Here is a 25,013-nt window from a genome sequence, read left to right on the forward strand (position 1 = left end):
GCGGGGTGCGAGGGCGGGGTGCGGCGAGCGGCCCCTCAGGCCGGCAGGAGCCCCCCCCGTACCCATCATGCCCCGCGCCGGAGCGCGAGCGGCGCTTTCCCGCGAATTCAGTTCAAAGGCGGGGGGTGGGGGGGGCGCGCGCCGAGCGCGCGGACCAACCAAACGCTTCCAGAACCATCCGCGCGTCACGCGGGGGCGGGGCTGGCGCCGGCCAATGGGGCGGCGCGGCGCCATACCCGCAGCCAATGGGCGCGCGCGGGGGGCGGGCACGCGGCGGCGGTCGGGCTCGGCGGCCGCGGCGCTGAGGGGAGCGGGGCGGAGGAGACTTGGCGGAGTTGGAGCGCGGCGCGTCCCCCCCCCGCCTCACGCACCCGCCCCGGCCGGCCCTGCCCGCCCCGCACGGTCTCCGTCCCGCCGGGGCCCTCCCGGGGCCACCCCTATGGCTCCTCAGAAGCACGGTGGAGGAGCGGGGCCCAGCTCGGGCTCCGCTGGCGGCGCCGCCGGAGGAGGAGGTGGCGGCGGAGGAGGCGGCGGGTTCGGGGGCTCCGCCGCGGCGGCGGCTCCCGGTGGTAAATCCGGCGGTGCCGCGGGCGGCGGCGGCGGAGGAGGCAGTGGGTACTCGGGCGGCTCCTCGGCCTCCTCGGCAGCGGCGGCGGCGGCAGCGGCGCTGCCCCCCGTGAAGAAGCCGAAGATGGAGCAGATCCAGGCCGACCACGACCTCTTTCTTCAGGCCTTTGAGAGTGAGCACCGGGTCGCCGGAGGAAGTGGGGGCCGAGCCGGAGGGACCGGCCCGAGCCGCCGCGGAAAGGGCGGGAGGAGGAGGGGAGGGCTGTGGGGAGCAGGGGCTTCCGGGGGTAAACACGGTCGGGGGATGGAGGGAGGGAGCGGGGCCGGGGGAGGCGGGGGCCGGCGGGTCCCGGGCGGAAGCGCGGGGAGCGGGGCCGGTGTGCGGGAGGGCGGCGAGAGGCGCCCGGGGCCCGCGGGGCGGAGGGCGAGGGTGTGTGTCTGTGTCTGTGTGTGTGTGTGTGTGCCCGCGCCCAGCGATGAACTTGGTTCTCAGCAGCGCTTCCCATCAGGCTTTCGGGGCCGCTGGCTCCCTTCCCTCCTCCCGCAGCCCCTGGAGGCTCTGGGCACTGAGGGGCGAGGGGGCCCTTTCCTCTCTGGCCTCTGCCGTTCGAGCTCCTTTCAGGGGCAGGACGCGATTAAGAGTTCACTGTACTTGGTTTTTCTTTGTTTGGCAATAATTTTCACTTAGTCGAGGTTTCGCATTGGAAATCGACCTTTGCGACCCAGGCATTCCCCTTGTGAGAGCTCCACATGGGTGGAGAGTCCCCCTGAATTCGCTAGAAAGTTGTTTGTGGAAATCTGGTTTAAAAGCACGGTGGACCAGTAAACTTAAATTGCACTAAAAGATTTCTGTGCAGCTGCCAGGATTTGAAGGGAATTTTTAAGGCCCTACTTGAAGACACGATCCTGTTTTGGGATTGGTGCTGTCAATGCTCACACTTGCTGTAGACGGTGACAGTGTTGGAGTTTTTGGTGTCGTCTGGAATAAAGCATGGCCGTTTGAGTCCCAGTCCTTTTAACGACGCTCTGTATTCAGTAAATACTGTGCTGCAAATGGGTCAAGTCACAGACTTGAGTTTTAAGAGCTTTTTCTCAGTGCCCGAGGTGGAAAAAATTCTTCTGCTCGTGCCTCAGTGTGTCAGACAAGGGAAGCACAGAGCTGAGCAGGTGGGGATCAGGAGGAAGCTACGGTGTAGCTATACATACATACATACATACATATATATATATACACATAATATGTTAACCCCGTGTGCAAATATCATGGGAAAACTGCAGCAAGTAAACACTGGATCAAAGAAATCCTAACACGTGTAATACTGAATTGCATTCTTCCTGACTGTTTTTGTCCCTTTTCAAGGTCATATGCTAGGAAAAGATAAAAGATTTATTTTAAGCTTTTGCTGAGTAATACAGACTTGTGAGACATATGTCTCTCTGCAGGTTGAAGAGTGTGTTTCAGAATTTTTCCACTTGGGAAAATTAATGTTGAAGCAGCAATGTGTTGCCTTTAAATTAAATTCCACCCTTGTGAATGTGACTTAATGTTTTCATACATTAAAAAAATATAATTATGTCATGGGCTTTTTGAGACTGAAAAACATGGGATGTCTTTTCAAAGTTGTGAATACTCTGTATTTTCACTTTGTGGCAAAGTGCACATATCTTAATTACTTTCTTTTATCTTGATTTGAAAAATACGGATTTTATTGTGATAATTTGCATTAAGCAGATTTTCACTGGCTTTCTTCAGGCTTCTAAAAGGAAATACTGTGATCATTTTAAGATTTCCTTCTCTAACAGTAATACATCTCTTTAATTCTGTGTTCTATGGGGTCTTACATTTGTAACTGTAGAAATAAGGCTGAATCATATCTTTAAAAAGGAGTAAAAAGATATAAAAAGTTGTCCTTTTCTACTTCTAATTAAAGAATTCCACCCAGTAAGGTTTCCAGCTATTTGAAGTAAATGTTTTGCAGTCGTATGAAAAGAAAATTTTATATTTCTTTAGAAATAAGCTTTGTTTTCTTTATGTGGGAGATGGAGGCAGAGTTACCAGCCTTAGTATGGCCATCAATACATTGTCTCTTTTCTTTTTTCTCTCCACTTGATGTGTATTAAGTAATTTATAAGCTTTTTGCTGATGTTACTTTGTGACGTTGACTTTTATTTCAGTTCAGATAGGGAGTAAATTTCAGTTTAGTGTGGAATTCTTGTTAGAAATAACCTGATCCGGACAAAACCCTTCTTGTCCTGATTGAATTGGTTAAAACTAAACTGAAGGTCCTTCTCTTGGCTGTAGGCAAGTCTTGATCCTTTGAACGTTGGTTCTCAGACCTGTTTGAGATGATGCTGTGCTTTAGTGTCCATTTTGTGAACAGCTGAATTATGTCCTCTCCTTCTGCCCTTGAAAACATTAGTTGCTCTACTAAAAACAGCATTAATTTCCCACCTTAGAATGATCCATAATGGATCACAGTCAACTGACAGTCCCTGTTCTTGTTTCAGTATGTGCTGCAAGTGACCTTGGTACTTGCCAGAAGTGTAAAGCAATCAGAATCCAAATTACCTGGCTGTGTAAATTTATTGTGCTCTTTTGGTATCATAGCAGACGTGTTCATTGACTTCATGAGGAAAACTTTCCTATATGACCATAAGTTGTGATACATTGAGGTGTTTTTTCTGCCCCTTAATGATACAAAGTCTGTAAGAAACCCATTTTGTGGAAAGCAGAGCAGTCAGAGTTGAGTTGTGACCCCTGATTTGTGGCACCTTAAACAAGAAGTTGCTTTGTGTTGTAGGGTTGGTGAAGTAACCTTGAATGGGATAACTTGATGGCTTTTGTGATAATTGTTTCAAAGTAATTGCCACACTAAGATACTTTTTGTCATTCTAAGACTGTCTTTCTGGGGGTATAAGTTGCATTGGGTAACCTGTGTTCCTTTTTCTTAGAACCAACACAGATATACAGATTTCTACGTACCCGGAATCTAATAGCAGTGAGTAATTGGTTTTATCACTCCTTTACTTTGCACTTGTAGAAAATTTTAATTAAAGCATAACCATTTTCTATTTTTTCCCCCCTGCAGCCAATATTTTTGCACAGAACTCTCACTTACATGTCCCACAGAAACTCCCGAACAAATATCAAAAGGTAAAATTGTTTTTGTAAAGTAATCCTAAAATGTTCACCAAGTAGCAGAAGTCCAAAAAGCAGTGGAGGGTAACATCCTGTTTTCTTTTTGAAGAACTTTAAAATGCATACTTCAGTGTACAGTTGATTTCTGAGACCTAAGAGGCGTTTTGCAATGTCAAGTGTATGTGTAGCTTTATCCATCTGACTTCTGTGGATATTGGGAGTATTCAAATGTGGAGAACTATCTGCAGAATCTTAACTAATTCTCCCGTGTTTGTTTTCTATTTTGGAGGACAACTTATTAAAAAAAACCCAAACAAAACTGTGTTACATCCCAGCTCCTGTAATCAATGGTGCTTAATCATAATCATATGAAACATTGTATTTTAAACTGTAACCTAACCAGTTGTTTTTAAAAAAATCAAAACACAAATACAAAACTATTGGCTTTGTTAATTAGTTTTGAAAGAATCCAGTAATTATTTCTGTAGTTATTTTAAAAGCTGGAAAATAAAGCAGGTCTGTTTATAGAATTTTAGAGAAACTCCAGCAAATACTTTGGCAAGGTTGCTTTGAGCCGGATACACCTGAGAGATGGGCTTCAGTTCTGATATTGCAAAACAGTCATTCCTGTTGGGTGAGGTGCTGCAGCTGCCTGTCAGTGGACTGAAAACACAGAAACACTGCAGAGGGACAAGTGCAGTGTACATTATTTATTAGCAGAATCACAAGGCCCTTCCAGTTACTTCCCCTTCACTGAAAATCCTTTGTTAGAGTTCAGAATTCTTTTGTAACCTGAACATTTAGTCTAAAATATTTTAGCACCAAAGTTCTTATTGCTTAGAAACAGTTGCTGTGGGACATAAGTACAACAAATATGCAACAAAATGTGATTATGCAGACAATTCTAATTTAGACTTAATATTTATATCTAAGGGAGGTAATATTTGCATGATCTATTGATCAATAGAATTTACATATTTTTAATTAAAGGAACTGTTTATGGCATTATTTGATCTCTTGGATATTGTTTAATGTTCCTGCTATGAGTTTTAATGCCACAATATAACTTTTTCTTACAACTGAATCCATAACATACAACTTCAGGTACTTAGGAGAGGTAATGATCAGATTTATTGATTTTTTTAAACTTGAAGTTGCAGCTTACTTTTTCTTTAAAAAGTTATCAAAACAAATTTTTTGCTTATTTTAAAGTGAATCAGAACAAAATGCTAAGAAATTATTTTCAGGCTGTTTTGTTTTTTGTGGTTTAGTTTTCTTTGGTTTTTCTAACTAGAATTGTACTACAGGAAGTTCTTGCTTATAACTTAGATTAATTCCTTATTGATTGAAATGTGTATGTTACCTGAAAATGTTCTGTTTGATATCTGCTACACTTGCTGGGAAGCAAGAGACAATTCTTTGCCTGTGCATTGTTAGCCACTGTTCCAAATTTCAGTTGATTCAGCTGCACAGGTAATGCTCGATTTCTGTTGGAAACAGACTAATTTGTATCAGTTCCCTCAACACTTTGTTTTAGAACTGTGAGTTTAGCTGGGAGGTGTTCTAATAACAGGTTGTTTCTTTCAAGAGTTCTGTCAATGCTAATTGAAATCATGCCTGTAATTAATTTTAAGAAGATTAAATAAAAGGTGTGAGTATGTTTTCTTTATAAAAACACAATAATGCAACAGAAGTGAGCGAGCATAGTTGAGAGTGAAAAAGACAGAAAGTAATTGTGAAGTGTGTTTCCCCCTGGGTTCCCTCTGCCCTTTCCATGCTCACTCAGTACTGTGGCCCTTCTCTTTCAGCCCACTTAAAACCACAGAAGTTGTAATTTAAAGGTAGTTTTGACTTAGGGATTGGTGAAAGAGTCTTAACTGGGCTTCCTGAGGGGATTAGCAGGATCCTTGTTTGCTGATCTGTGCTGGTAAATACTTACAGATATGCTCAAGACCTGAATCACTGTCCTTCATTCAACACAAGTAGTTAAGGTCTACGATCTCGTTGTTTTGGTGAAAAGGGGACTTTAAAGAGAGAAAATATCTGAGCTAGAGAAGATCATCCTGAGGTTAATATTAAGAAAAATCCATGTTTTGGTGTCACTACAGTGAAAGTGTTAGTAGAGTTCTCTTTGCAAAGAAGTCTTTTCTGAAACTGCATCACCATTAGCCTTCTTATGTGAACTATACATGTATATTAATTTATTCCCCTAGAACTCCTAAATGTTGCCATTGTTAAATTCCTGATAATTTTGATTGCCATTTCAGTAAACAGTATCATAACTAAACTATAAAGAACTAATCTCTGAATTTAATAGACCATACTTAAAGAATAGTAACTATGACTCCACATCTTTTACCTCCAGCTCTATGATAGTGTGAGAAAAATGCCAGACAAATTTATCACTTGGAGGTAGGGAACTAAAACTGCATTTTTACCAGGAAATTATCTATTGATATTGCTCCACATGTTTAATACTGAGAAAGTGTTTAGAAAACCTAGAATGCTTAGAGCATAGGGAGCATGTGTCAACCTGGGCTAAAAAGGTATTGAAATTGCTGCTTATTGGAGAGGTGATGGGCTTGGGTGAGCTATTAGACTTTGTGTCTCTGGGTCTGTCTTCAGGTGTTAGTATATTATTAGGCCAAATTATGGAGTTGGAAAGAAGTTAGTAACTGTTAATAAAATTGCTTCATGTACAGTATTTGGATAAAGGAATAATTATATTATTTATTGGCAAAATAATGGCATGCTATGATGTGACTTCTAGTACTTTGCTAATTATTACTTTTCTTGTCTGGAATAAGAGTGGGTGGAGAAAGGAATGCACAAGATGCACATACTTGTTACACAAGTGAATGCTGTCTTGAAAATCCTGAATGTGAGGATGGTTATTATAAAAACTTGATTTTGTCTGTTTTGCATGGGAGCATGGTAACATAAATAGTAATTCATTTTAAAGGAATTTCTGCTCTTACAGGTTAACATCAAAGGCAAAAATTTTTTATTAGTTGCTATTTTTAGTTTCTTGGAAAGATTTCTTTTTTTTTAGGAGGGCTCTCTTGTTTTGACTAACCTGAATCTGGATTTAGCAAAGGCTGTGCCACTGTTCTTTTTGAATCAATAATGGTCACGTACTAAATTCAAGTTGGGTCAGATGTTAGTATATTTTATGAAAGATTGTTAACTTTCCCCCTTTCTGGGATTATGTTTGTCTCTCAGCTGGTTTTTGGCTCGTATTGTGCTCATGACGTGACTTTGGTCAAAATCTGTTTTAAGCAGTTCCTCAGTCTGGAGAAAGCCCTCTCAACTTGCTGTTCTGCAGAACAGTGGCTGATTTTGATGAGCTGGAGCAAAGTGCACCCAGAGACGTTTTTTACCATAGAATCTGAAACTTTTAATAAATTGCTCTGTTCTTAACATCTCTTGCTTTAAAGTTGAGCACTGCAATGTTCATTTTAACAATCCCACGTTTTAGTGTAGGTGAGTCAGTTCTTCAGTCTCATGTGTGACTCTTGGGCTGAGTAGAGCTTTGAATCAGTGATTGTTTACTACACAAATCATAATTGTTTTTCTCCTTGTTATGAGTGCAGCCCTGTAGTTTTTGTTGCCCAGTGTTGCTGTTTAGTCCCCATGTGATGTGTAACTCAATCATTCTCAAGCATTACGTGCTGACTGCAGACAGAGTGACATCAGTGTTTCTTCAGTCAGGGTATTTCTGTAGACAAATGCTTCCCACTTCCCCAGAGCATGGTGTTGTTCCCTGTGCAAGAAATCCAGTGTTTGGCAATGGCTTATGTTCTTCTTACTCCATTTTTCTAAGGTATAAATGTAAAGGAAAGGTGCTCTCACACTCCTGTGTTGTCACTGTAATTAAGTGCAATTTTGTGGGCATCTAGATCCAAGCATTAACTTGCCTTTAATGAAAACTGGAGAGACTGTTCTGTAACATGCTGAATAACTTCTGCTCATGAGTGAGCTTTATTTAGCAATGAACATGAAATTGTATGTATGGTAGAACAGGCTGAACATACGAGCAGGAGCAGACTGATGTCAGAATTAGAGAGAGGAAAGATTTGAAGTGGTTATTCTCTATGACATTGTTGTCGTTGGTTGTCATTGTGCCCTGTTTCCTGTGAGTGGGTTCCAAAGGTTGCTTCCAAATTCATTGCTCTTTGCATTGTGTCCATTTAATAGAAATGTATGGAGAAATAAGGGTTTAGGGTTTTAATTAGGCTTTTAACTCTTTTGTCCTATAAGGTTTTGAGTGATTTTCATTATTATGCTCAAGATTGAAATAGTAATGACTGAGGGGCTGACATGTCAGTTCCTGGTATGTGTAAGTGTCAGTAAAACAGGAAGATTGTCTTTGACAAAGCTGAAATGTGGTTAAACATGTTCTTTGTAAGGGTTTCAATATGTTGCTGTTAAATGAAACTTCTTAGAGCAGTAGGATTACTGTTGCAACGTCTGGGTTTAATTCCTTGTATTATTTTTGATACTGCTTGAGAAGCAGTTGTATCCCTTATAGCTCAGGCATGATACTAGGTCTAAAAAAGTATATATGTGTCTAAAGGGTGTTTTCTGAAGAGAAGGCTAAAATGGCATATATAGACAGTTTACATGGAAAATCAAGTGAAAGCTCAGGCTGAATACATTTTCTTGCTGTAAGTTGTGGGTACAGTGGCTGTGTAAAACTATTCTTTTTGCTTTTTCCTCACAGGAAAACATTCAAAGTAGATGAGATGTTATCAAAAGTAGAGAAAATGAAGGGAGAACAAGAATCTCACAGGTACTGTCCTGCTGTATATTTGTGTGTGTGGGTACAAATGAGGACGTACATGGGCTGTGAATCACGAGTCCTTTTGACTGATGAAGTGCAAGTGATAAAGAGTCATTACTTGAAGCAAGGTAGTTGTTGTTGGAAATGTTGCTTCCAGAATCTTAAAATGTGTGTATGTATGCTGGTGACTTAACTTGGAGAAAAGCAGTATTGGGAATATTCAATATTTGTTGTGGCATCTCCTAGAATGTGTATAGAAACCTCAAATAGGTATTTACCTTAACTTTGTTTTTAGGATTGTCAGTTGTGTCAATAAGTAATCTGTGTGTGTTGGAATTAAAAGTAAAAGGGAGGTGAATTTGGGAAAATATGAAGTTTTATTACTTGTAGTTTATGTTGTTGTATGCTTTCTATTTTTAACCTGTTTTTTTCCCACAGTGTTTGCAAATCTTTAGATTACTTCAGAGGCAGCTGTGCTATATACAATGTTTCAGACTACATAGTCTGAAACAAACTTACAAATTTGGTGTTCTAAGAGGTTTCATGGGTTTACTATATATTATTTTTCTTAATTATATTTTGCTCTATATATTGTGTTTAGTTGCTTTGTTGAAACAACATGGAGTATTGATTTGTGTGTGTTGTTTTTGTGCTTTCAAAACTGTAAAAAATGTTCTTTAATGTGGAAAAGTAACATGGATGAATGATGCAAGTTGGTGTAGATAGAGTCCTTTGAATACTTGAGCTGTTGGGCATTTTTGCTGGTCATCTCAGAGCTCTTGGGAATCTTTGTGTTTAAAAATAAGTGTGGAGTGTCAGGTTGTATCTGCCTGAGAAGTGAAGTGCACAAAGTTTTGTCTGGTGGGACAGATTATGTTTTTTTCAATGTGTCCTTCAGAAATACTGAGTGGTTTGAGGACCCTTTTAAATCTAGATTTATGAATACCTATTTTCAACAGAAATATGCCCTGAATGTTATGATTTGAATTAAGATGTGTCTATGGTCAGCAGAATAGTCTAGGCTGTGGAACAAAACAGATGCAGTTATTATTTTGATTGCATATGTTATGAGTGATTTGGACTTGATTAAACTGATAGCCTTTATTTCTAAAGGTGCAGGTTCCCCTTGTAAAGATTCTCATTACTGTGCCTGAAATATTTGTTGGTTTGGTTTTCTTTTAATTTACACCAAGCCTGTGGTTCAGGGTGAAATTCTAGAAAATCTCCCCCAAAGCTGAGCTTTGTTGCTGATGACTTTCCAACAGATGTGTTTGCCTGCCTGTGAAGGCAAGATCTCCTGTCTTCAGGCAATGTTCTTCTACTGTAGTGTTTAAATTTTTTTTTTTTAAATATCAAGTCATGGAGTACACAGAATAAGTCTGTAAAGAGAAAACTGATGTTCAGTTCTGCATCAACTGCAATTGCTGTATCCAGGCAGTTTCCAAGTTAAGAGCATGGACTGAATCATTAGAGTTCTGTACTGAACATCAGTGAAGTGGTTGCTGTGAGAAGAAAACACTTATTTGTTCTAACATTTCCCTTTTTTTCCCCCCCTCCTGTTTAGCTTGTCTGCTCATTTGCAACTTACATTTACTGGGTTCTTCCATAAAAATGGTATGTTTGCCAATTCATTCATTCCACTGTTAATTTGTATAACACCTTTGAAATTAGTAGAGATCTGTGAGGGGAATATTTGAATGTTTTTACTCTCTGCTGTTTGGATGCAGGTTTTAATTGACTTGTTCAGCCTGTCTCATTAGTTCTAATTCAGTAGTGCTTTAGAAATGCTGTAGTGTAATTGTGATGTTAAGAAGATAAGCCTTCAGGGTTTTAGTCAAAACAATGATTTTGAGAAATCCTTCAAGCCATCATCCATTCAAACGGAAATAGACCTTGAAGAAAGTGATTCTTTCCCAAGGAATGTGATTTTTCTGGGAGTGTGTCTTTGGTGTTTGAAGTAGCTTTAAAAAACCCCACAGCCCTCAAATAGTTGGAAGATTCAGTGGCTTCTATTTTAAAGTAGAAGTGTAAGAAAAAAGTTGTCACGTTGAGTCTAGAAATGAAGGAAAGCCATGTCAACGATTATAAAAGCCTTGGAAATCATATTTTAGTGACTTGAAGTCATTCCATAGTGTCTTTCAAGCACATGAGGATTTGCCTCTCAATATCAGAATATTGGATTTTCTTGACCAGAATGAAGAGCTCTCTTGTATTTTATTCTATTCAGAGCTCTGAAAGTAAAAACTGTTTTTCCATTAAAATAAAATGATATTTCTGGATTTTTGGTTGCCATTGCTGATCACACCACTGGCAGCAGCTGCCTTGAAGATTCCAGGCTCTAGGAAATTTATTGTGCAGTCTCTGAAACAAAGTCTTATTTTCTAAGACTTTTTTTCAAGTTTGTTTGAGAGTCCTTTAAGAGATATTGTGCATTTATTTAGCCTTGCATAATATTTAAGAGGGAGTGGAGGTGTAATTTTGTTTTGTTTTCCTTTATGATAGCATCTAGAGCTTAAGCCCAAATTTTAGGTTTGCAAGCTGTAAAGAAAAAAACCTGGGAATAATAATTCAACTCATCTGTAATTAGCATATTCTAACTATCCTTAAATCTACCCATAATATTTTTCTCTGTTATAAAAAGGTAACAAGCTTGCTGTTTTAAACTTTAGAGATCAGCTATGCCTTTAAATCAGCCAATATGAGAATAATTAGGATATATTCTCAAGTGGAAATTTGTAAGTTTGGGAAGAGTTGAAACTTAGAATGTGGTTAGAGGTCTTTGGACCTGGGATGTGCCTGTGGTTAAAAAGTAATTACAGGTGGATTTATATCATTGAATAGATTTTCACTTTTTCAGAACTTAAAATACTTTTCTGTTTAGATAAGCCATCACAAAACTCAGAGAATGAACAAAATTCTGTAACTCTGGAAGTACTGCTGGTGAAAGTTTGCCACAAGAAACGAAAGGTAAAAATGATCTGACAAATTATTAATATCCATTAATGCAAAATGTTTAGCTGCTTGTAGAATATATAAGTAACACTGCCTTATAGTGATGCCTCTGTTGAAATTAGCCTTTGAATTTAAGAACTAATGTATTCAAGTTGTTTTCTATTGGATTTTGCACTGCTTTATGAGAAATGAGTTTCAAAAAACATTCAGCTCTGTAAATTGAATTCAGCTTGTAACTCACATCCACTGGTGTATTTCAGCCACTTCTGGTTTTACCTCAGTTTTTGTGTGTCACATCACTAAAGTGTTCATTCTCTTGTGATGTCCAGAGGCTTAAGGAAACCAGGCAATCACCAAATCATAAAGTAGCCTTTCAGAGTTTAGGAGTAAAAAGGAACAAATTGTAATTGTTTCAAATTCCTCAGTCATTTGCCAATTCCTCTCTTTCCTTTTTCTGTACCTGTGTTTTTTACTTTGGTTATTTCAATTATTGCAGATTTTAGCTACCATAAATCATAAACAATTTTATATTTATTTTTAAAGCATCTTTGAATTTGCTTGCAGTTTTAGCTGTACTCATTTCACATCAGTTGGCAAATTATTTCCCCAACTGCAAGAATATGGGAGGCTCAGTAATGCTTTAGGTTTTAACTAGAAAGGGAAAGATTTGCAGTCAGAGCTGTGTGTTCTTCCCTAATGCTAGGCTGATTTGACAGGTTGTTAAGAATTAATACTGTTTCTAGCCAATTTTGTTAATTATTGTAGTATGGGTAAATGTAGTGAGATCAGGAGGTACTAATGCTCATTCCAAAAGTTTTGCTGCAAATTTCGTATTTAGGCCATCTTGTCTTGTTTTCCCAATGCTACACAATGTTCAATGATCTCTTTGAGAGCTAATTGAATATAATAAATCCTAGGCTAAGTGGTAAAGAACTACCTAAGTGGTTCTTTATCTCACAGATAGCACAAAATACACTTTGAAATACTGCAAGGAGAAGATAGAAAGCCTTTGGAAAAAAAAATATATGTAACCAAAACATTTAATTTCTTCAGGTAAACAGAATTAGATGAGTATTAATGACTGTTCTACAATCTTTTTAAGTGCCTCATGTTAGTGTTATTTTATTCACATAGAGAAAGATGGCTGCTGCCAGAAAGGGTTATAGAATGCCAGTTTTATTTATATTTAAAAATATCTGGGTTTGCATTTAAAATCTGGGATTGTTCCAGATTTTTTTATTTATATCTGTTACAAGGCTTATTATAAGGCTTATTTTCAAAAGTTGGCAGAACAAATGCAGTTTAGAAATGGCATCAATTTAAATACTTCATGTCTTTACTTTGAAATCTAAAAACCTGAACCTTATCTTTCTTGTTTTGCTGCAGGATGTCAGTTGTCCCATAAGACAGGTTCCTACAGGTAAAAAGCAGGTGCCTTTAAACCCAGACCTCAGCCAAATAAAACCAGGCAACTTCCCATCACTTGCAGTTTCCAGTAATGAGTTTGAACCAAGCAACAGCCATATGGTGAAGTCCTACTCACTGTTATTCAGAGTCACTCGCCCAGGAAGGAGAGAATTCAATGGACTGATCAATGGCGAAACGAATGAAAACATTGGTAACTTCAGCCTTGAAATCTGCTTTTGAAATCTGCAGGGTTTGTCTTGTGGGCACATGTGGAGCTGTCTGGATGAGCAGTGGTCACACTGTCACAAGGGCCAGTAGTAACTGAGTGATTGAGCTTTTATTTGTTTGCAGTCTCTTTTGAGATGGGGCTGAAATTCAGCTGCTAGCTAGAAATTGTGCTTCTGGTTTTGTGTAAATTTAACACCACTTGTTACTGACATGATGCTGAAGGTGTGAGGCAGCACTGCTGGAGATGAACAGTGCAAGAGGGCCCTGTGGTCACTGAGACTGTCCTCATTCCTCCACCAACGCTGGTCACTGCTGGCTCACTGTGGGTGCTGTCAGTGTTTCTCAGCAAAATGACAAGCCAATAGAAAAATACCTCAGTAATAAATTTTTAAAAGTTATTTTCTTTATCTTGTTGAGAAGTGTTACAACACAAATGTTACAGCTTGGAGAGTACATGTAGAATGAAAAACTTTATTTCTCACTATTTTATAGCCACAAGAGGAGGAAGATCAAATCCCAAATTCTTATGCTGACAGAATAATACAATGAAATTATAAATACACGAGAACACACCTAAAATATGATTACTGTTAAGCTAAGTGGTCTTTTATTGCATTGTCCTTCTCTATTGTATGGCACAATCAATAGCCAGTTATATTTGTGAGTGCATAGAGACTGTTGGATCTTTTGAATCTGTGCTTCTGTAATGATTGAATATCATAATTCTTATGTGCAGATGTCAATGAGGAGCTTCCAGCTAGAAGAAAAAGAAACTCTTCAAATCGTGAAGATGGGGAAAAGACATTTGTAGCACAAATGACTGTATTTGATAAAAACAGGTAATACTGTAAAAACAAATATAGCTTATATTAATCATTGTATTAATCATTTTTAATCATCATAATATTAGAAATTTGATAATAAGCTTAGTATGTTCTTTGTTACAGTGTAGATTGTCTTTGGCTGCATTTTAGTTGTTATTTACAGTAAGAACTTATGCTTATGGGTTTTTTTTAAAAGAAAACCTACAGGTTTCATAACACATTTTATACTGAGACCTATTCAGTGACTACTGTAAATAATTCCCATCTGTGAGCTTGAATATTGTCCTGGTAATTTGCATCTGTTTGTCTGTTCCTTGCCAGTTTTTGACCGAGTCATTTCTCTGGTTCTGTTCAAGATCAGTGATAGCATAACTAAAAAGTTAAACAAAGAAAAGGTCTCTGAAATACCCTTGCTGCTTACACTCTGTTGAGTGCCATAATTTTTCCTATGCCCAGAGTGTTGCTGGTGTAGTCACAGGTCTCATTCTGCTGACAGCTACAGAAGACATCAGTTCTCCATTACTACAAGACAATCAAACAAGTAAAAATTATAACAGGCCTACTCTGTCATGTAGTTTAATTATTTGTTATCATGATACTACTTAATGTATTTCAAGGAAGGTGGAGTGTGGTGAACTCACGTGTCAATAGCTTAGAGCACTCTAGATCCAGTTAAAAAGATAAGGACCAGACCATTTCCTGGGTAGACATTTGGGTTGTTTGTGCTGCAAAGGATCATAGTGCCAGCAGCCAAAATACAGTACATGAAAATAAGAGTTCTTTCCATGGAAAATGCAGGTCCCAGGCAGAGGTAGGTATTTACAAAAATGGAGCTTGAAGAAAAACTCAGACTAATTCTGACAAAATGGTTGTTTATCCAAATAGGGTTTTAGAAGCATATTTTGAGAAGAGTTTTGAAGAAATGTTCTTTTCTAATCTGTATCTTAGAAGTCTTGACAGTATTTTGTTCTTTTCTATTACTTAATTCCACTGGATAACTTCAATATGCTAAGCAACATATGAACTGTTAGAGGGTTTTGTAGTGATGATAAGCAAGGGCATTCTCAGGCATACTGTTGTATAAATGAGACTGATTTGCAGCAGAACCAAATAATGCATAAAAATGTATATATTTTTGGTTTAGTCTTTAACATTTTTCTTTGTTGTGGATGATGTTTGGCTAAGATTTAGACCTAGTCAAATAAATTTGCCTGAAAATATGTTTTTAGATTCATGGAAATTTAATTACTGTGAAATAGTGTATTTTAATAGACAAACAATAGAAGAGCCTTTTTACACATAAGGCATATTTTGTCTTGACAGACGCTTGCAACTTCTGGATGGGGAATATGAAGTGGCCATGCAGGAAATGGAAGAGTGTCCCATTAGCAAGAAAAGAGCAACATGGGAAACGATTCTGGATGGGAAGGTATGGGTTGTTTTAGTGGCCAAGAAACCAGGAAATAATTCTCTTTGGGAATGTATGGACATACATTTTAATTTAGCTCTCAATTTAGAAAGCTTTGGCTACACTGAATCATTAATACAAACAGATGTCAACTACTGTAAGTATGGCAGCTGTCTCTTTTCAGTGACTTCTGAATTCCTGACCTAGAAAATCAGATCAGCAGTTTAAATGCTGTTCTAACAAGTTGGACATATCAAAAAGGAGCAAACTGCAGAATATTTAATGGGAAGAAAGAGGAACCCAGACAGGTGTGATCTTATGTACATAGCTTAAGAGAGCGCTGATAAAATGTGGTGGTGAAAAGAGGAGGGTGTATCAGTGTAGGAGGAAGGGTTGAGCAGAGAGAAGTTGTTAACTGAGGTGAATCAACACTCAGTGATGCAGTGATTGTACTTACACAGTCATGCTCACATGTCCTGGGAGAGTATGAGTTGTAAGTGATCGGAGAGAAGAACATGAACATTCCAGATGGTTGCAAAGTATTTGTGTCTCAACATGATTATATAGTTATGAAAAAAGCAGAGATGATCCAAATTATGTAGTAAAAGTACAGTTATAAGCTCAACTATCCTGATCAGCCTCTACTTGCATTAAAATAAATTACATCAGTTTATGTTCTGTGAATATTTTCTCATGATTGTTTTTATGAAGACACTTATTCTGCTGGGTTTTTTTTTACTTCCCCCACTCTGCAGAGGTTGCCTCCATTTGAAACATTTTCTCAGGGACCTACACTTCAGTTTACTCTTCGTTGGACAGGAGACACAAATGATAAGTCTACAGCTCCTATAGCTAAGCCTCTTGCAACACGAAATTCTGAAAGCCTCCCTCAAGAAAACAAGCCCAATTCTGTTAAACCTACTCAGACTATAGGTAAGCAAACTTTGGTTTTGCTGCTGAATAATCATCTGCTTAACCCTTTGGTGCTTAGGGCTCACTGGTGCAGCTGCTTCAGGTTATTCTCAGCAGGAAAAAGCAAAACTGAGTGGGCTTTGTTGTATCCCGTACTTTGTAATTTTTTTAAGGTTAAAAGCTATACATCAGGACAATATTGAAATGATTATATACAATGCTCATAAAGCCTGCTGTGAAATACATTGGGGAAAATCCATCACTAGGATTTCTGAGATTGTCTGGTTTGCCCTACTCCAATTAGTGTTCTGTAAGTTTCTGGGTTTATAGGTGCCCTACTTTCAGGTGGAATAGAGTTAATTTTCTTCCCAGTGGCTGCTTTAGTGCTGTGTTTTGGATTTAGGTTGAGAATAATGTTGATAACACTGATGCTTTAGTTGTTGCTAAGCAGTGTTTAGACTAAGTCAAGGACTTTGCAGCTTCTCACACCACCCCACTATCAAAGAGGCCAGATGACACAAGGGGCTGGGAGGAGACACAGCTGAACCAGACTGGCCAGAGGAATAGTCCATGAATGGCTTCATGGTCAGTACAGAAACTCAAAGGAAAATTGGCCTAGATGCCATCTTTATTTTGTCTCACTTCCAGTTGTTTGTGACTTTGTATTAGAACCTTGTGTAGGCAAGTGAAGCTCAAGGACATCTGGAAAACTGAAGTTGTACAGAGAACAACAGGTTGCACCTATTGTTTCAACACCTGTGAATACACCTTGACTCTGGATTGGCACCCAGTTCACTTCAGAGTAATCAGCATTTCCAAGCTTGTAACTAGATTGGGACTCTGAGAGTAAGGAATCTTCTAGGTCCCTGTTGTAGAAGTGATTATTTGGGGTGTAGAAGTGATTATTTTGGTGGTTCTGTCCCCAGGCTTAGTCTATGGGGTGTGCAGTGAGGCACTGGTAGTGAAGAGTTGACAGTGCTTTGGAGAACTTGTCCAAAATGGCATTTCAGTCTGAGTTTGGTGATGTTTTGGAGATGGAGTGGTGACAGCAAGGAAATTACTATTATGAGTAAAACACTGCTTTTCCAAATGTGGTTTTTATGCAATTGTGTTACAGTAAATGCTGAGAAACTTAATGGTGGGACTTTCCAAGAGTGGTGATTCTTTGTGCTGTGTTTAGGGCTTTAGTGTGATTGAAAAGTGAGATCAAGAAGAAATTTCACCTTACCTGTGCAGAAGCCAATGTCTAGAATGACCCCTAACATCCTCAGCCAACCTTACACGCATCTTTCTCTTTGGAAAGAGTAGAAGAATATTTAAATAAGACTGATACCTGTTCCCTGAATTGAGTATTTTATCTGAGCTACAGATTGCAGACACTTGAGTTTCTTCCATTAGGATGAATGGCTGACAGTGCACACAAACATGAAGTAATTCCAGCAGAACCTGGGAGGTCCTTGAACTTTTGCTGTAGAAATTGTTCTGTTTTCTCTTTACTTCCTTGTACTAGGCTTCCTTGTATTTTAGAGTTCTTGGAGACCTGTATTGTAATTTGTTAGGCAGGTTTTATGCTCAGACTTGCAAAAGAAATGAGAGTTGAGTTGACTAACTCCAGAAGGTGTGTGCTAGTTTACTGTAACAAATGTAGAGGCAGTAGGAACATGGCAAGACTGCCTTGCCAGTGTAACCAGAAACACATTTTTTCTTCCATCAGAAAAGCTAAATATTCCAGTAAATTGATAAAGTTACAGCCAGAGCAACCTTCTCAAATAGTACAGCCAACTCTTATACACAAATATATTGCAGTGTGATGTACAGCATTGTAGGGTATTTGTTATGGTTGTGCTGTTTGCAGTGTCTGAATACCATGAGAGTGAAAATTGTACAAAACTTCTATCAGATATTCTGATAAAGATCCAGCCCATCTTTCCCAATGGACATCAGTTTGGTGTTGTCATTTTACTTTGGCATATTTCCCAAGGCAGACCAGTGGAATAAAGACATCAAAGACTTTCTAAATATGGCAGCTTAAACTTTGCTGTAATTACAAAGTTCTGAAAGTAACTGAGCCATGGAATTGGGATTTCTCTGATGTGGTGCAGGCTGAAGTGTTGGGCTTCCTCTCTTTTTCATACAGACAGAAAATAAAATTTCCTTTCTTCTCCAAAATATTAAATAAAGTAAGTGCATCTTCTAAAAATTAGGTCAGTAGAGCTGAGCCTTGTTTTCCCATCTTTATCACCATTCAGAAGCAAGTAGGGTCATTGCTTGGTTTCTCTTGAGGGCAGATTTATAAACCTGCTTAGTTACGTGGGGTTTCTCGTTAACTCTATGAAATCAAATACTGATATAGATTAAAGTGTATGGAAGAGACTCAGAAGCAGCTAAGCAGTGCCATTACACATACAAACAGTGTTCAAGGGTTAAAGTTTCAGTTGAATATTTTGTGTGTTTACTTACATTTCTGCTGCCTGTTAGGAGACTTGTGGAACTTCTGAAATCGAATTTAAGTGGTGTGTTTGAATGCAGCAATCTGAAAGCAGGGATGGCTTTTATTTTCCAGCTTTTAGCTATACATAAAGAATTCTCTGCTGAAATGGAGTAAGAAAAATGTTGCTTTTTACCTGACCATTTTTAAGTTCTCTGAATGATTCTTCAGCACTTGAGATAATCTTGTGTTGGAAGTGGGTTTGCCTGTAGGTTTGTGAAGGAAGCTGAGCACCCAGACTTCCTTGTTGCTGGTAGGAGCTACTTATGTCCAAGCACATTCCAGTATCCTGTTTCCTTCAGCAGCAGTGCCCTTCTCAGGACTTCCATAGTTGGGTAAGAAAATGTTTGTCTGTTCCTGTGCACCAAAGAAACGTGTGTCTGCATGTGGTTTTTTTCAGCTGTGAAAGAATCTTTGCCTACAGACCTTCAGACAAGAAAAGAGAGAGATGTTTTAAATGAACCTCGACAGAAGTTGCGAATATTTTACCAGGTATTGGAAATAATCATTAAAGGGAAAAACTAGAATCTAAATACTGTGTGGGATTAAAATGTTTACTTGGGAGCTGGGTAGAAATTTCTATTTGCCCTTTTTGTGGATGCCTTAAAGAGTCTCAGGTTCACAGACTGAAAGCCATTCCACAGACTCCTCTTTATGGAAGTATTCTAGAAGACTAATCTTGGGGGCACATCTGATGTTCTGAAAGACAAAGAACATTCCTTGTTAGACTTCTGGAGGGAGACAGGTGGGTCTCCAATGGGAAACAAAATTCTTGAAATACCAGTGTTTCAGTACACTGAGCTCATGTAGTGTTCCCAAAATCTAACTATTGCTGTGGAGGTCTCCTGTAACGACGTCCAGCTTGGTTTTGGGGGTTGGAAGTTAATGAATGAAACCCATTTGGTGCTAATTCTGCTCTGCCTGTTCCTGTTTCCACCAGTTTCTTTACAACAATAACACGAGGCAGCAGACCGAGGCCCGCGATGACTTGCACTGCCCCTGGTGCACACTGAACTGTCGGAAACTCTACAGTTTACTCAAACATCTTAAACTCTGCCACAGCAGATTTATCTTTAATTATGTTGTAAGTAACCATTTTGTAGTTCAGCACTATGAAACTCTGTACAGTCTGTCACAGATGCTACAAAGGCAGGGATTCTGTTTCCAGCTTAGTAAGCTGTAGGGTTGTATCTACAGGTTAGAAGCTGCTTTCTGTGAATTTTGTGTGTTACATGGAGGGGAAATATTGTCTTTGTTTAAATCGATATATATTAAATAATGCTGACCACTGGAGGCTGAATTCTAAATGTAGCTACTGTTCTTGCATCAATGTGTTCTTTGATGTAGAAAGCAATGTAATTGTATATGGTTGGAAGTCTCTTGAAGCTCTAGGAAATTTAGAAATGTTCTTACTAGCAGTCTTTTGCTGCTACTTTGCTTAATTTTATAATTAGTTTTGAGTGGTTTTATACAAAACAGTAAAATAGTATAGAGCAAGGAAGTTTTAATGTAATTTGCTTCTAGAGGTTAAAAATTATTTGGTTGCTGTGAAAGGAAACTTAGAGCCGTATCAGGTTATTGAGAGGTGATATTTAAGGTATTCAGAATTTAAAGGTTACTTATTTAAACCTCTTGATGCATTGTCATTACTGTCTGCTGAGTATTTGCAACTGTGCTGCAGTATCATCCAAAAGGTGCTCGGATAGACGTGTCCATCAATGAGTGCTACGATGGCTCCTACGCCGGGAACCCCCAGGACATCCATCGCCAGCCCGGCTTCGCCTTCAGCCGCAACGGGCCCGTCAAAAGAACTCCCATCACACACATCCTGGTGTGCAGGTAGGAGCTGGCAAACAAGCTCTGTGTGGGTCACAGAATCAACTAGGCTGGAAAAAACCTTGGAAATCAAGTCCAACCTGTGACCTAACACCACCTTAGCAACTAATCCATGGCACTGAGTGCCACATCCAGTCTTTTTTAAACACCTCCAGGTCTGGTGACTCCACCACTTTGCTGGGCAGCCCAATCCAATGCCCGACCACTCTTTCTGTAAAGAATTTTTTGGCCTATAAACCAGATTTGTGATACCATCTGCAGGTGCATATACACAGTGCTAAATTTCACTGTTATGACTAAATAAAATGTAACTGAAGGAGGATAACATCACCCATGATTTTTTTTTTATCTTTCCAATTGAGATATCTATTCATAACAATGTAGGTCTCTTTAACTGCCTTACCCTAAAACTTTTCTTCCCCAAAAGGTGAAGTTGGAGGGTTGGATCAGGAGCTCTTCCGTTTTTAATGGGGATTATTTAATTGTTGGAGATTTCCCCCCCTCAACATTTTTGCAATCTAGATCCTAAAATAATTGGTATTAATCAGTGGCAGTTGTCAGTACTTGCATCTGTGATGTGCTGCTGACAGCAGTGACCTGTCCCTTGGCAGGCCCAAGCGCACGAAAGCGAGCATGTCGGAGTTCCTGGAGTCGGAGGACGGGGAGGTGGAGCAGCAGCGCACGTACAGCAGCGGCCACAACCGCCTCTACTTCCACAGCGACACCTGCCTGCCCCTGCGCCCCCAGGAGATGGAGGTGGACAGTGAGGATGAGAAGGACCCAGAATGGCTTCGGGAGAAAACCATTACTGTAATTATTCCATTTGTACTAAGTTATTTCAAGGGGATTGGGGTTTTTAAAAGATGATCTGCTGTTGGTTTGGTGTATGTTGTGAAAATCCTGCATTTTGGGAGCAGAAAATTTTGCTGAACTACTGTTGATGGAAATTCCTGGAATCAAAGTTTGTTTTCTCAAGTATGCATTCAGTTTGCAGAATTAGTTCAGTCCCCTTGTTTTTGAACAAGTTTTCATTGTTTGTGGCTGCCTTTCTCCTTCAAAGAGGAGATGCTGTAATCAGGAGGACACAGTTTGGGCTGTATATAATAAGGATATTATTTTTCATCAAAAGTCTCTACATCAAATGACATTTTGCTAACTTATTTGACTGCAAAGCCTGAATTTTCTATATATATTTTTGTGTGTAAGTTGAGTTTTGGATATACTTTCACTACTTGGCAGCAGATACACAGTTCTGATGGATGTGTTTGTTTCTTTTCCTATCCTTCCTCACAATCTCCAGCAAATTGAAGAATTTTCTGATGTTAACGAAGGAGAGAAAGAAGTGATGAAATTATGGAATCTTCATGTTATGAAGCACGGGTATGTTACTGTGCTTAGTTTTGATATAAATAAATTATAGTATAGATTTGGTTGATCATTTTGCATTGTAATTCACTAAATACTGAAAATTCAATTGGCTCAGCTGTTTAGGAAGGGATCATTAAAGGATAATTTGTAATAAGCTTTTGAGAGTTTAAGCTTTTGAAGAAGTTGTGCCTAGTAGCATTTGGGCTTTGAAAGAAAAATTATTGGACTCTGTAATAGCTGCTCTCTGCTGTTACATTGATAAATCATGTTGTAGAGTATATTTTTGTTTTTGAAAGTGTTCTGCTTGCATAATGATGGCTTTCTTATTTGACAGGTTTATTGCTGACAATCAAATGAATCATGCCTGTATGCTATTTGTTGAAAATTATGGACAAAAAATCATTAAGAAGAACTTGTGTCGAAACTTTATGCTCCACCTGGTCAGCATGCATGACTTTAACCTCATCAGCATCATGTCCATAGACAAAGCTGTGGCCAGGCTCCGAGAGATGCAGCAGAAGTTGGAGAAAGGGGAATCGGCGTCCCCGACGGACGAGGAATCTTCCGAGGAACAAAGTGGGACAGCAAATGGATACAGTGAAAATACCATGAGAGAGAGGATTTCAGAAGTGGAAAGCATCTCAGGTGTCACGAAACAGAGCAAGAAGCAGAAGCTCTGAAGTCAAAAGTCAATTGTCATTCAACGGACAAGCATTGAAGTGACATTCTAGGGTGCATGAGCTCTATAAAGAATTACACACAGAAATACAGAGATTCCAAACAGGCACTGCTGGATGGAAATAAATGATTTCAACAAGGATATTGTTTAAACAGGGTTTTTATTCAGTTACTTATGCAAGTACTACATGTATATTGGTTTTGGTGATGTAATGACAATATTCTAAGAGTTTGAGCATGAAGAGCAATATAAAAATCTTTTTGTAATTTTAGTAATTAGTGTCTTAAGAACTTTATGGAATTTACATAATTTAAGTATATGTAAAACCGTTTTTTATATTAAGATTTTTGCATCTGTATCTGGCTGTTTTTCCTACCATGAATTTGTGAAACATTAGGGAAAGGGGATTGGGATACAGTTTCTGCTTTTCTTATTTAGAAATTCTCCAGTTAGCTTTTTGTGAAAATAACGTCTGACTATTTACAGTTTAACCTTGATCCTTGTATTTGAAATCATTTATCAATTGATCATAAATTACAAATCAATTTTTTTTACACTAAAAATTATCAGAGTTGGCAAACTTAGCACTTCCTTTGTCTCGTGCCTGTTTGGAAAGATCTTGACTTTTCACGTTCCAGACACAGTGAAGTACCACCTTGGCTTTTTGAGGTTTAACCAGCAGTTTGGGTTTCGTGGATAATTCTGATGTATTGATCACCCAGTGTACCATTTTAAACTTGAACATTTAGCTCCTTTATATTTTTATTACACATCTACACAGCTACAGAGAGGGTTTGGGTGTGGCCCCCTGTGCCTGGGCTCGCCCATCCTGGGTGCCATGCTAAGGCTGGAGCCTCGTGTCCGTCTGCAGGCGCTTCCTGCGAAGTTCTCGCCTCAGCACAGACTGCAAGGCCAGGCCGTGGGTTTAGCTTTGGCTTTCGAGATGCCACTCTTGAGGGAAAAATGCACTGTAAAATTGGACCAGAAAATGTGTTGCACTTCTTATGTAAGTATTCTGTGATGTATTGTATTCAATACAGATACTAAGATGCTGACTAAACTATATTTGAGCAGTTTTGCACTGCTGTTAACACATTTTATGCATACGTTTACAGATTTTTTCCAATGGAAAGTGGTTTCACTACTGGTACAGTATCAGCACCGAAGGGTTTTATTCCAGCAAGCACTGTGGTTGAGTGACATCACCTCAATTTTTTATTATCCTTAAAATATTTCATTTTTCATATTCTTTATTTATAAAGGAACAATGCTGCTGTAAATACAGGTATTTTTTGTTTTTTATTTCATTCCATCACCATGAAATGCAGTTCCCTATTTGTTGAAGGGGTATATAAGCTTTCTAATGGTGTCTTCAGAAATTTATAAAATGTAAATACTGATTTTGATGGTCCTTAAGATGTGTTTAACTGTGAGACTATTTAACTAATGGTGTGGATGTGATTTGTCATCCAGTATTAAGTTCTTAGTCACTGATTTTGTGTACAAAATAGGAAAGAGGGAAACTGCAGCTTTTCATTACAAACTCCTTGAATTGCCAGCTCTGTTGAGTTTTAGCAAACTCTAATTATGCCTCTGGATAGTACATCATGCATTTCTCTCTGGCTTTAATTTGCTAAAGCTGTGCACATATGTAAAAAAATAGATTATTTTAGGGGAGATGTAGTTCTAGAATTATTGCTTATGTCATTTCTTAAGCAGTTATGCTCTTAATGCTTAAAAGAAGGCTAGCATTGTTTGCACAAAAAGTTGGTGATCCCCCCAAAAATAGTAATGAAATTACTTCTGTTCAGTAAACTTTGTATGTCATGTCAATTTATAATAAAAGCTGAAAAAATCCCCTTGTTTTCTATTTATAAAGATGCATTTTCTATTTGTACCTTTGGAGATGCCATGTAAGCTGGTTAAAAAGAATTTGAATGGTACAGTAGATGTAAAAAGAAAAGATACCCTACCCCCCAAAAAAACACCCCAAAACAAGTTCAGCTGTTTAAATGAACCATTGTTTTTCATTAAATGTTTTATTTGAAATCAGCTTTTGTACAAGAAGTTCAGTAATACAAAATCTGCCATGATGGGTGTCCAGTCATTCCATGTGCAGACACCTCAAGCAGCACCTCTATGAACTCTCTTCTGCATGGCTCAAAATTTGCATGTGCTCTCCTTTGCCAGATTGTTACAGTTCTATTTAAGGTATCCATTAATTTCCAGGGTTTTAGCCAGATTATAACAACTTTCATTCTCCTTTCTTGGGTAGGACTTGAATACCTGAGAAGGGTTTAAGTTGTGCTTTACTGTGCAGAACTGTAATTTTTAAGAGTGCAAATGAAACATTGCTTGTGTTGTCAGTTACAGAATGAAGATTTGTGTTGTTTTAACATGCAAGTGGTTAATTTTTCAGAAA

The 25,013-nt window shown here is 38.9% G+C and overlaps 1 protein-coding gene across 1 annotated transcript; it reads left to right on the forward strand.

Moving 5' to 3' along the window:
- The first annotated feature begins 302 nt into the window (after positions 1-302).
- SUZ12 (SUZ12 polycomb repressive complex 2 subunit) lies at positions 303-24,643 on the forward strand. Its single transcript, XM_036394443.1, has 16 exons — positions 303-740; positions 3,520-3,566; positions 3,657-3,721; positions 8,430-8,498; positions 10,054-10,103; positions 11,371-11,456; positions 12,828-13,059; positions 13,813-13,915; positions 15,224-15,329; positions 16,064-16,241; positions 19,109-19,200; positions 19,649-19,792; positions 20,390-20,547; positions 21,156-21,354; positions 21,845-21,924; positions 22,247-24,643. Exons 1-16 carry the CDS (start codon positions 440-442, stop codon positions 22,590-22,592), a joined length of 2,256 nt encoding a protein of 751 aa, XP_036250336.1. The 5' UTR covers positions 303-439; the 3' UTR covers positions 22,593-24,643.
- Positions 24,644-25,013: the final 370 nt, after the last annotated feature.

The sequence above is a fragment of the Molothrus ater genome, chromosome 19, assembly GCF_012460135.2.
Source record: "Molothrus ater isolate BHLD 08-10-18 breed brown headed cowbird chromosome 19, BPBGC_Mater_1.1, whole genome shotgun sequence".
NCBI classification, from domain to species: domain Eukaryota; kingdom Metazoa; phylum Chordata; class Aves; order Passeriformes; family Icteridae; genus Molothrus; species Molothrus ater.

Excerpts from the sequence above, each read along its gene's own strand:
- SUZ12 (XM_036394443.1), top strand. The coding sequence starts at position 440 with ATGGCTCCTCAGAAGCACGGTGGAGGAGCGGGGCCCAGCTCGGGCTCC. Across the intron at positions 3,567-3,656 it reads GTACCCGGAATCTAATAGCA|CCAATATTTTTGCACAGAAC; the intron begins GTGAGTAATTGG and ends TCCCCCCTGCAG. Across the intron at positions 19,201-19,648 it reads AGTTGCGAATATTTTACCAG|TTTCTTTACAACAATAACAC; the intron begins GTATTGGAAATA and ends TGTTTCCACCAG.